This window comes from Augochlora pura, chromosome 11 (genome assembly GCF_028453695.1).
Source record: "Augochlora pura isolate Apur16 chromosome 11, APUR_v2.2.1, whole genome shotgun sequence".
NCBI lineage: Eukaryota > Metazoa > Arthropoda > Insecta > Hymenoptera > Halictidae > Augochlora > Augochlora pura.
Genome location: NC_135782.1, coordinates 2726226 through 2739329, shown reverse-complemented (window position 1 = coordinate 2739329; position 13104 = coordinate 2726226). Strand labels below are relative to the sequence as shown.

The 13104-nt window shown below is 46.9% G+C and overlaps 1 protein-coding gene across 1 annotated transcript in view; it reads left to right on the top strand.

Annotated features, from left to right (window-relative positions):
• The window catches only part of Vg (transcription factor vestigial), a 95735-nt gene extending 87081 nt beyond the window's left edge, over window positions 1-8654 (top strand). Inside the window, exons 4-5 of the mRNA XM_078194632.1 lie at window positions 5619-5742; window positions 8420-8654. Coding sequence (XP_078050758.1) covers window positions 5619-5742; window positions 8420-8654 — 359 coding nt within the window. The remainder of the gene's footprint in view (window positions 1-5618; window positions 5743-8419) is intronic.
• Window positions 8655-13104: the final 4450 nt, after the last annotated feature.

Sequence of the window (13104 nt, the reverse complement as noted above, 5' to 3'; positions counted from 1 at the left end):
GAAGCAATTTGAACTTCAGGTACCTCAAATGGAAGCTGAAAGTGTCTGCTTTAGGATCCCAGAAGGCACATTCCCGTAAAAAAGCCTGGGATTTTTTTATCATCAATGTGGGAGCATCGGCAACCGAGTTTGACGTCCTTTCAGGACAGCGTAAAGTGCTCGGTAATGTATAATAATTGTTTGCGATATCTCGCGGCGCTGGTTGAATTTAAATGGTCCGATGATTGTCGATTATATTAATTGCGCCCAGGATAATGGCTGCCATTACTTACCGCGAGACACACACCGCTCAAGTATTTTAAACATCGACGATTATCTCCGATAACGTCGAGCGTAAAGTATGAACGCGTTCCGCGTGCAATAGCGCCGCGTTACGGAGGCGAAATTGAAAACTTTCGATTGCCCCCTCCCTTATTTTTAGCCGTGTATCGCGGACGCGGCTGTTACGTAAACCTCGTCCCAGAAGTCATTCGTTCAATCTGTTTGCACGCGGTGATTTTTCCACCGCCGACATTTTTGCGATTCACACGTTTCGGTAATATAAAATAATAAAATATAACAATAAAAATAGTCCATTATAATACATTATGATTTAAAATAAAAATAGAAATAATCTGAAAAATAGTATAAAAATTGCCTCGAAATAAGAATAGTCCAGAACGATTACAACGAAATAAAAATTGAAAAATACATTATTCCCATAAAGCTATGATCAGATCCTACAACCTACCACTCCAATTCCCATACAAAGCTGAAAAATAATTTATCCTTCGAATTTCACGCAACATTAATCCCTGTGATCCACTAATTCTCGCAGAACCGGTCCAAACGAGACCCGGCGCGCGAGCTTTGATGTCTGAAGTCCTCCCCGTCATTTTCCGTCCACGATGTTTAAAAAAAAAGGACGAATCGGCAGCAAGCAACAGCAGCACCGTGTACGAGCGAACAGGGCTCGCGATCAGTCACCGAAGCCGGTGCGAACTGAAAAATCGCGCGCGTTTATCAGCGCGCGTGCTTCCGAGCAAAGGGTTCGGATTCGGAACGGTCCGCGAGCGATGGACGAGAGAGAGAGAGAGAGAGAGAGAGAGAGAGAGGCGGCGGCTGATCGCGGCGGTCGAAGGGTATTCCTGTTGCTTAGCCTCGAACACGGCGCGGTAACGTCGACATCGGGAAATTGAGCGCGTCGTTCCAGTCGGTGGCGTCAAATTAACGCCCTGCTCTCGCGGCGCAACAGAGACAGCGATCACTTGACATCGCCCCCTTACACGACGCGTTTCGCGTCTTCAAAGGCGCCTGCCGCGAGATTCGCCGGCGATACCGTCCCCGCGATCGGTGCTTTTTCAACCGCGCCACACCGCGGACCGATGAAAATTGCCGGGCATTACGTGGCGAGATTTAAGGCGACGAGATCGGAAACGCTCTTCGCTTCGTATTTTTTACCAAGTAATTATTTCACTTTTTATTATCGACAATTTATATGAGGAAGTTTATTAAAGTGCGAACGAGACTTGTATGGTTGGTAATAAGAGAGTCAAGTTGCAGACAACAGAAACGAATTTACTGAACAAGCTCTGCAGCTGCTCGAGATGATTAATTTTTTCTGATTCATTCGCTGGTTGCGATTCCAGTCGGGGAATGATTTATCCACGTTGGTTCCGATCGAGCGGCGTCGATCGGTCGACCCGAGGCGCGGCGATAGCCCGATACAAATGCAGCCGGTAAATCATGGCCGAGCGACACGATGTCTCCGCGCGCGGTCTTTCATTTCTAAAGCCCACGGAAAATAATCGGCTGACACGGGCCCGGATAAGTTTCTCGCAGGCTGGCTCGCGTCGTCGTCGTCGTCGTCGTCGTCGTCTTGCCGCTCTCGCTCTCTCGGCGTCGACGCGTGGCGTTGGCAACGCGCCAGAAGGTGGCTCTATAAAGACGTCGCGCACGGGGTCCCGGTTGCCGCGGCGCGATTCGTCAAAACGTAACCCAGAAGCAGATTGATGTGGCGGTGCGACCGGATAGCTCGTTATTCTGATTGCGAGACTCCGCGCCGCGCGGCACCGGAGAAACGACGCCCTGGAGACAACGGGGTTCAGACAGCACCCGGCTGCTAATGACGCGCGTCTCGCGACTATTTTTTCATTTGTGATACGGTGACACCTTCTCGACGACACCGTGCGTCGCGACGCCGCGCGGTATTTAGAGGCGAAAAAGCTGGACAAAAGTCGATTTCAAAAGCTGGCCAAAAGTCGAAACAATTGCGGCAGAGTTTTCGGGTGCGATTGGTCGACTTTGATAGATGGTCACTTTGAGAGAAATTATTGTAGGGTAACGATTCTTTTTTTAGATTAAACCTTGAAAGCTATATTTTCAGATGATATTTATCGAATTTGTGTTTAATGTATTTTTAAGATTGTAATTTTTTAAATGCGAAGAGTTGTTTGTCGTAATGAAGAATAGCGAGCACTGAAAAGTGATAAGTTTGACGAATTGTGTAGACTGTATAAAATTTTTTCTAAGGCTGCCGTTTTCAGAGAAATATAGCTTGATTCTTTCTCTTTAATTTAAAGGAAGAGGGAGGTAGCTGCGATTTTTTTTCGCGAAGTTATAGCACTTTGAAGTAGCCCTTGCATCGTCGCAAACTTGGGATGTTTTAATACCGCCAAGGTAGTCCGATATTAAAAGGATTACAACAGCGAGGGTTCATTCAATTTAAAATTCAGGAATACCGTTTTAAAATAGAGGTTTCAAGCTTTGATTTAAATAAAGAGTCGTCATCCTATGATTTTTTTTCGCAGAGTTATCGCCAATGAAAGTTGGTCGCAACGATCGCTTTCCCAATTACGTTGAAATCGCGATCACGTATCCCGGGAGCCGCGAGTCGTCGGTTGAATTTGGCATCGACAACCCTTTCGAGTTCCATCAGCGCGCGGTTCCCGTTCGCATAGAATCGAATCCCGGCTCTCTCGGTCCGGCGGCTCCTCTCCCCGGACTCTTCCCTCCGTCCGAGAGCGCGCCGCGTTCCCGTCGGGGCCGTCTCCGCGGCATCGGCACAGTAGAAAGCCCGGCCGTGGACGCTCGACACTCTGTTTCTTTAATTGCGTTAATAAATAAAGGACAGTCGGCCGAGGCCGGTGAGCCGAGGCCGGTCAGGAGACAGAAAAGCCGGATAGGGGAATAAGAAAGAAAGAGGGAAGAGAGAGAGATTGAGAGAGACAGAGAGAGAGAGAGAGAGAGAGAGAGGGAAGGGGGAAGAGACGGAGTCGACGGCTACGGCCACGGCCAAGAAACTGGAAGAGGGATCAACGGGGGATGGTGGAACGCGCGAAGGACGTGGAGAAAACGAAGGACGAAAGGTGTGTGCGTGTGGAAGGCCGGGTTCCGGCCGTCGCTATCTCGCATCTTCTCTACCCCGTAAGCAAATCGCAATATTTAACGCGATAGTTAGTCAATCTTTCTTGATACGTGTGTAGGAGGATGATGCCGCGGCGAGAGCGCGCGCACGCTGATCCGAGAGAGGGCCGATTCCGCGGCGGACCAAGTCCCCGGGTCCCGGCATCAACCAGAAAGTATATTTTACACGGTCTAAGGGAACGAGCCTCCTCTCCTTCTCCCTCCTCCCTCCCTCCTCCCTCCCTCTTCCCTCCCTCTTCCCTCCCGGTTCGCTCCTTCCATTCGGCATTCCACGCGTGGGAAACAATGCGGCCCCATGGCTTCTTTATGCTTAAAGTGTCGCGGGTCAGTTGTTACCGGGACGACCCGATACCCAATCGGATTAAAGTATCCGCGTCGGACCACTGGCCCCTTCGAAGATCGCCGATCGATTCGAAATTTTTCGATCTCTGCGAGCCCGTTCCTCTATCTCTCTTTCTCCTCCTCCCTCTCTCTCTCTCTTTCTCTCATTCTTTCTTTAGGGTCCTTGTTAATATGTTCATCGACCGAACGGTACTACTGCGGTCACGGCACCTTTGTTTCTCGTTTTTAGTTGATTCTGTATGGGTCGGTGCAACTTTGATGCCATGCACAGTGCAGAACGGATTATGGGGATTTTAAGGTTGTTGGATCTTTAGCCATGATGTCAAAGATACTATTTTTTAACAAATGATTTTGGATACTGTTTGGGAATAAATGCTTTTCGATATTATTTTTAGAGGAAATGGTTGACAAAATTTTGACATAATCTTCACGTAACCTTGGAGCAGAAATTTTGATTTGATAAAAGTCAGAAGTTGATTTGATCAATCAGAAGTTAGTCGAACGTGAAATGCTTCCTATCAACATGGAATAATTTCATCCATTGATTCAGCTGTTATTTGACATTTCGTTAGTCATTAGTTATACTATACATTCGTTAATAAAAGTAACGCTGTGTTATCTTTGCACGTTTCTTAGCCTCTATCTGTTAAATATTCATTAATATTCGTACACGAAATAAATTATCACGAATATTATCTACACGCTAGAGATAACTCCAGAATAATTATAACTATTTAACATTCGACCAGTTATGCAAGAATACGATTGTACAGTATGTAATTGAATTTTGTGACATAGTCCCTAGAAAAGCGTATAAATATAGTATATGGCACACTGTTCTCGCAGCGAAACGGTTAACCGAGTAATTGGTAGCCCGACGAGCCCGTGGACATCTCTCGTCCAAGGGTTAAAATGAAGTTATTCGTGTCGCGTAATCATCGAATCGATCGACGTCGCAGCAGGGAGTCCCGTAGAGAACCGTGGCGAGGGGCCAAAAGGTTGCCCGTATTCAAACAATATCTCCCTCCCCCGCCCGGTTGACACTGGTTGGTAAACGTTAAATAATGGTAGTTCCACCGAGCCGGGATAAATTAGTCGTCGACACTGTCCGTCCATTGGGATAGTTAAGAGCAGCTGTAGACGATGGCCGAGTAGATGTGATCGAGGAAGAAGCGAGGAAAGAGGAGGTGGAAGGAGGTGGAGGAGGAATTAGAAGTATAAATCGTCGTCGGCCGGCTCCACGACCTCGTTGGTTCAACCTTCGGATATGTGTGTTGGATTGGGCCAAAGGAGAGATTTCGAGGAGAGAGAGAGAGAGAGAGAAAAAAGGAATCCCGGGGACCAAGGACCCGGGGACTCGCGGGAGGATACGCACGACAAGCTTCTGGCTTCGGAGTGGTCGCTTGTAAAACAACCGAGCGGTACCTTTCTGTCGTGCGGTTCGATCTCGTGGGATCCGGCTACCCGTTTAGCAACGGCGAGAGAGCCCTTCGCTGAAAAGAATCGCGTGCTGGGCCCCGTCCGTGGGAAACAGATACAAATATTTTAATAAACATTCCTCTAACTTTCGCCAAAAGAGGGGAATCGGCTGCTCGCTTTCGATAGAAATTCGCTGACGTTGTCTCAACACGGCTGATCGATCGTTAGACCTGGATCCGGGTCAATCGATCCTGGGAGATCGAACGAAGACACCGCGTGATTCAGTCGCGAAGGCTAACACCCGCGTCACACGATCCATGGATCGAGCGACAATTTTTACAATCGAGAGATTTCTTCTTATTGAATACTGATTTTCTCGGTATTATTCAAATGAAAGGTAACACCGATTTGTTTGAAATATTAATGAGAGGTCGTCCGCGTTCGTTTTGCAGAAAACATCTCTCCCATGTCCATGAGGAACTTCCCGGCTTCCTTTTGGGACAGCCAGCATCCTGGCCAAGGCTATGAATATCCAACGGATCCATGGCATCCTCATTACCCACAGTACCACCACAGGTGAGATCGTTTAAATGATTTGATCTGCTACGGATAAGCGAGAAGGGACGAACATTCTGTTGCACGAATAAAAATTTACTTATTGCCGATCTTTATTTCCTTCTGAATGTCTTTTGGCGGATCTAGACGATTATAATTTGTTATTACGTTTATATATAGTTATCTTTGATATTGCAATGATTTTATCAGAATTGTGTTTATTATTAGAATTAGAATTATTAATGTGGATATTATTATTATGGGTCTATATTTGGTATTAGAATTATGTTTAGACATTTATATTTATTTTTACAATTATATTTAGATATTTACAATTTGCTTTAATAATCACATTTACAGATTTATATCTATTTCTAGAATCATATTTACATATCTCTATATCTGTTACTATACTCACACTAAACCACATCTATCATCATTGTACAACCCTTCGCCAACCACCCACCTAAACACAAATCGCAGCGCGAGCCGAAAATCAATTAACAAAATGAAATTCCAAAAATATTCGACACAGGCAAAAAGAACTCTAACCATTCGAACTACAAAATCCAATAAAAATGGCCGACGCGATGCAATAGCCCGCATTACGTGTACCCGGCGCATTTACATCCCCCCCCACACCCCCCGTCGCAATGCGAACTTCATTCTCGTCGAGCAGACCGGAAATCAAAATTTCACAGCGCACCGCGAAACACAGAAAACGAATCGCCCCGTTCACCGCGCATTCCGAAAATAACGCCCGCCCTGGTTTCACCCCTTCCGCGCCGTCGCCGCCGCCGCGATTTTTCCGCCCGGCGATCGAATCGATTAAATACGACAGCCAGCCGGGCGAAGTTTAATTAACCCCTTGCCGTGCTTTCACGTGTCCGGCTCGCGATAGAAAATCACCGGTGACAAATGATTCGATACGGATGTTATTCCGTTCTTTAAATTCGATTGGGCGAAATCCAAAATAAACGATACCAAGCGGACGAGAGCGAGTCGTGGAATCTATGCGGACCGCAAAGGGTTGAAATCGTATCTCGACTTGTCGCGCGCCGCTTCAATAATCCATAAAACGACGGCATTCGCGCGCGCGCGCTATTCATTTCGCCGTGGGTCTCTTCTCCACCCGGATCGGTCCCCGATTGCATCGCATATTTACAAACCACGCGAAGAGACAGAGAGAGAAAGAGAGAAAGAGAGAGAGAGAGAGAGAGAGAGAGAGAGGCCAGTGGAAGAAGTTTCCCCCCCGAAAGAATCTCATCCATCCGGTCCGTCGCCGCCGCCGTCGCGAGGCGTGCTCCATTTTAAATTCGACCGGTTTCACACTCGAAGCTCGTGTTTCGCGCGCGGCGCGAGAAACCGTCTCTCTCTCTACCTGACAAATCGGACACGGGGAGCTCTGCGCCGGCCGTCGCGGGCCGCCCCTCCCGTTCAATTAACGGACGATAATGCCGGCCAATGTTTCACGCATTCCAAAAATCCACCTCCGGCAGGCGCGACACGGTCATTACGCGATAGCCTGCCGGGATAAAACCCGGCGGAAATGGATGTCGCGGCGCGCGCGCGAGACGGGAAACCGGGCGCGAGGCCCGAGAGGCCCGAGAGGCCCGAGAGGAGTCGAGAGGGCAAAAGGAAAAAAGGCAGAGAAATGGCAGAAAAATGGCAGAATAAATCAAAGAAAAAATCCGAGAAAAATCACGAGAAATCGAGGGTGGCAGCATGGGGTGGCTGCGGGGACGAGAGAGAGGTCCTATCAAAGAACCGTACAAAAGAGCGGGACGGAGTTGCAAGAACGAAGAAAAGAGAAAGAAAGAGATAGATATAAAGTTAGAGAGAGAGATGGAAAGACAGAGAAAGAGACAGATAGAGCGCGAGAAGGGGAGGGAGGGAACGGCAAAAGGCAAAGAGAAAACGAGACGTGAAAAATACAGAAAACCGTCGGGAGCAGGTACCACTGCTCGGGAGATCTTTAGCGCTGATCTCGCGTCGGCCGCCGTATAAATTACCAGTCTGTCACCGTTCTTGAGAAGAGGCACGATATCGAGAATTCTTTTCTTCCCTCTCGCTCTCCCTCTCAGCCGCGCGCCACCCTCCTACCCCACCTCTCTCTCTCTCTCTCTCATTTCGCTCCACCCTGCTCCTTCTTTTCTTCCTCTTTATTTTCTCTGTTGCTTTTCTCTCCTTCTTCCTTCTTGCTAGGATCTCGGCTTATCCTAGGGTAAAGCGGGGGGCCGATTACTGTGCACCTTCTGCTTCGTTGGTAATTTATTTATTAACGTTTAAATAAATAGGTAAAAGATTTGATAAATGGATATTATACGCGAGATGTAAGATTGAAATAATAATAATAATAATAGTTTCATGGAACAGTAGTATATTTTCTAAAAGATTTTCTGAAACAAAATGGCGGTGCCCTGCATTAAAGTCGCTTTTAACCTAAAACAATATCAAAGAATTAACTTGATTAACTTTCTGTTTTTATGTTGCTTCAATGACGCTTGTCGAATTGTTTAATGGATGGAATGAACGGCGTGTGTAGCGTAAAAATATTGAATCGAAATATATATATGAGAATGAACCGAGAGGGAAAACGGAGACGGCCGATCGGCCGGCGCACAGTAACCGGCTCCCCGTTGCCCCTATATGGCGGACGGTGTAGTAAAAGGCGAACGATTTTCACGGTTTGTTGCAGAGCTGTGCACGAGTATCACCACCATAATATGGCGGCCGTGACGAGTTACGGTGGCCTGTTGTTGGGTGGTGCACGAGGACTCGGCCACCATACGTCCCACCATGCGGCGCACCACGCGCACGCCGCTGCCTCCTACAAGGACTGGACGTCGGCGACGCCGTCGCAGTCACTCGTCGACGCTTCCTCCGCACCCCCTTACCCCCACGGACCGTATGCACCCCTTTCCGGTGAGTAAAACGAGAGGGTTCATTTTCGACGGTCGCGCGGGCGACGTCTTATCGATCAGAGGTGTTACATGTGGCGAGCGCGCGGGGCGGGGACGGGGACGGGGGGAGGACCGTCTGGCATTGGTCTGCGCGTTACGCTTCGTTTCACCGTGCTGAATATTTTTCCGTAAGCCCTTCTTCAAAATGTCCCTCGGTCCCTTTGGATTATTAGACCACTCGAAGCCATTTCAATTGCGAATTCTAAATCATTTTTCCGACGCATTTTATCTTCATTTTATTCGACGAAATGCATTTCATTCGACGAGGTGCAATTTTATATATGGGGAATTTATTTTTTTCATTTATATAGGGGTTAGGCTTTTAATTAATTTTTATATTAACTTTGTATATACTAGCCTATAACTAAACTCTGATACAAGTAAACTTGTTTCAACAGCCAAACTTGGCAAATAAACAACGCCTAGCGGTAAAATGTTGAAGGTACGAGCATCCGAGGCATGCGAGTTCGCGTAGCATAATACGCGACACACACACACATACATAGAGTTCCGCCGGTCGAATTCTTCCTCGAGCGGCTTCCTAATCCCCGGTAAGGGCCCGAGAGAACTTCCCCGTCTCTTATATAATTTCGCCGTGGAGTCGCGTCGCAACGGGGTTAAAAAGGAGAGCGGCCCTTTTTGCGTGGACGTGTCCCGAGCACCTTCCGTCCGAGTGGAAGCGAAATGTTTTACGGCCGTGGCTCGGCTTTTTGTTGTCGGCATCGATGATTTTCGGTGGGAGAACAACGAAGAAACGGGCCCCCGAACGTGGCGGCGCTATATCGGCCCCGCGGCTCCCATTAAGCTCTTATTAATTGCGAGCATCTGAGGGGCCGACCGACCTTTCTTGCGCTACCTGCGCGCCATTCTGCCTCTCCTCTCTCCATCTCTCTCTCTCTCTCTCTATCTGTTGGTTGAGCCCCGGGTCGGCCGATACAAACGACGCGCACGGACGCTCCTCCTCGGCCTTTCAACTTTGATGTCGAGTCGGTCCTACTGACGAGATTTATCATGTAAATCGCGAATAAAAAGCACGCGTACCCTGCGCGCTGCGATCGAGGACGATGCTGCGACTCACCTTTTTTCCAACCAGAGACCGATCCGGCAACCCACTCTCCCTCTCTCTCTCTCTCTCTCTTTGCGCTGCTGCCTCGATCGCTTGATTTCGCAGCGAAATGTCCAGCTGCGCGCCGCGGATTTACCGGGATTTTATCTTCCAACGAAATAAAAAGGAACATTTTTTTTTCCGCCGCCGAGATCATTAGAATAATTGTCCGGCATTTTTCATGATGGATGAAGGGGAACCGCCGGGATAACTTCATTCGAACTGCGGGGGGGATGGTGCGCCGTTCGGCTGGCCGCATCGCGAGTCGAGAAAATATTGTATTTTATACGGTATAAAAATACAATATCAAAATATAGATACAAATATTATTAAAAATACAATATGAATATTACGTGGTATATAAACGTATAATATTACGTGTAAATAAACGTAGAGAAATACAATATAAAAATACGGTGTGAAAATATCGTGTAAAAGTACGGCATAAAAATATCTTGTAAAAAGTGGAATGAAAACTGTAACCTAAAGCAACGATTCGCAATAGTAATCGGCACACTTTCGCAAGCGACGAAGCAAGGAAAAAAGTGGTCGGGGCCGGCGAACCGCGGAAAGAATGTCGAAAGCGGAATTTCAGTAATTTAATAAAATTCTTAGTACAATCGAAATCGGCGTTGATCCGCGGAAGGAGACGGCGAATAAATTTCGCGTCGCTCAATTCGCCACGGCGGCGACGGCAGCGGCGGCGGCGGCGTTCGAAGGCAAATGCACCGCCGTACGGAATTGCAACGGAGGGTGCAGCTGCAGCACGCCGTGAAAATACCACGCCCATCGTGATTGCGGAGACCACTCCCATCTGTCTGCACGTCGTTGCAGCCCAACACCGCCTTCCAACGTTAACCTCCCCGCGGTGGCATTCTCACGCGATTTCATGTAGCACACGTCCGTGACTTTTGACGCGACGTTCCGCCACGCTCACGCTCACGCTCCGGGATACACTTCCGTGTGGGTCTTCTGCTTCCGCTTTATTTTCGACTGTGTCCGATCCGAGCGATCTACGGTGTCGCGATTTTTTCTTTCTTGAATATCGGTGTTCACGTTGATGGAACTGGATTTTCATTTTAAGGGGATTGTATTGCTTCAAAGAAATTATTGCAATAATTCTATAAAATATCTTTTCGTTCGTTATTATTCTGCGAATTATTTATTTACGAAGGCAGTATTGCTCTAAGGAAATTATTGTAGTAATTTTGTGCAATATATCTTTTTGTTCATTATTATTTCGTGAATGATTTACTTGCTTTAAAGAAATGTTAAAAGAATTAATATTCTTCGAATATTATTCTTCGATTATAATTCGATTAGTTTCAATTGATATTATTTTTATTATCAAGCAGCGATCTGCACTAAATTATTTCACATAACCCATTTAGTACTATAAACATTAATGCGAACAATTTATTAGCGCGAAAGCATCGAGGTATTTTATTAATATAATTTGCACGTAAATCGACAAGTGGGGGTGGCTCGGTTCAGTTCCACGTACGCCGAAATTTAAGGGTCGAGGATCGATACTAGAGTTTCACTTCTCTCCGCTCTCATCCCTTTCACTGTCATTGATTTCACACACCACGGGTTCGACCCTCTTCCAGTAGCCATTTTGGTCATGTCAACGCACCAATTGCAGAAACGTTAGATTCCTCGTCTCCGCTTCTCCTCTTTTACTCTTTATCTTCGCCATTTCATTCGTATCGCCTTCTCACTGTTAATTGAAAAATTTGCTCTGTCGAAATTTATTTAAAAAAATATCTCATTGCGATTAAAAACCTTCTAAGTTTAAATTTCCTTTATTTCAATTCTTATTTCGACAGAGTCAATTCAATATTGTGGCAAATTAATATTAAATTCTTTCGGCGGCTTTCGATTTATCTCTAGAGGACGTCGAAGAATCCGTCAAAGAATCCGTCAGAAAAATCGGCTGGAAGAAGTTTCGTTGCTCCGCGCAGGAAAACGTATCAGGACCGAGAACGGGGGCCCAGAGATTTAGGGCCAATTTAGGAAACGCTTACGTTCGCGCGCGCGCGCGCGCGCTATCCAGCTCGCGCACGCTTCCCGGCTATAGCGGCTCACAGATTGAGAGTTGGTTCGCAGATCGGACCGACCAAACGAGTTTTCAAGAATTTACTTGCCGGAATGTCGGCAACGCTCATTATTCTAACTGGCGTGTGCTACCGTAAGGGCCCGTTTGTGCACGCTCGCCTGGTTCCGAGTAGCCGCGACCTCGTCGAGTCAAACATCGATTCTAGAAATTAATGAATAAATAAGAAGGGAGGACTTGGACTCCCCTTCTCGGCACCGGCGCATGCCGATCCCGCGATTCCCCGGCGGAGAAAAAAACAGCTCCGACTACCAGATTTTTGTAAATTGTATTCCGATCCGACGACGGTTTTCGACGTTTCATGGGAACTTCGACGACGCGCTCGCTCGCGTCCTACGCCCTTTTTCTGGTCGAACCTCTTGGTTCGAGGTTTCTTTGACCCTTCGCGCTCGAACGGGTCGGTTAGTTTCGCAACGATTATTTTAACAGTGATTGGAAATTTTCTATTTCAAAGCTCAAATCTCAAATCCGAAATCTCAAATTTTCTGATTGTGAATTTTTGTGTAAAATTCAAATATTTATTTAATTTTCTTTTTTAGTAATTTCTACGAACTGAAATTAGGGCGTCGATGCTCTTCAATTATTTTAATTTGCTTTGTTTCTATTTTATAAATAATTCATAAATGTGAAATAATTATCCTGGCTCATAGCATTTCTATTCTATGCAACGAAGTGTACCATTTCGCGTACAAAATTAATTCTTGCAATTACTCAATAATCTTTGAGATCTAAACTATAATATATTGCTATTCTATACCATATACAATACTATACCTTAACAAACTATCATATATAGTAATAGAATAATTTTCGCGGTGCTTCTGATGTCGCCATCCGAGCGCAAACCCGTTGAAATTACGGCGAGCAAAACACAGTCGGCTCGCTCGAAGTCGTTCGCCGACAGGAAAGTCCGCGGAGATTCTTTAACGAGTCCTCGAAAGAGGCTCTCGGGGGCTCGCGTCGAAGGGCGGAGAAGGGTAATTTCGGATTGCCGAGCGTCGTCGTCGGCGTCGCGGCGCGTCTTCGAATCTGAAGTGCCGCCATTAGAACGCCGCGGTTGGCACCCCGATTAGGCCGTGCCTGCCGTTGCCTCCGCTCTTCCTCCCCTCCTCTCCCCCTCCTCTGGCGGCGTAATTATATAATTGCGTAAAATTAACTCGGCCGGCATAAATTGGCTGCCGTTTAAGCGCGATTAAGAG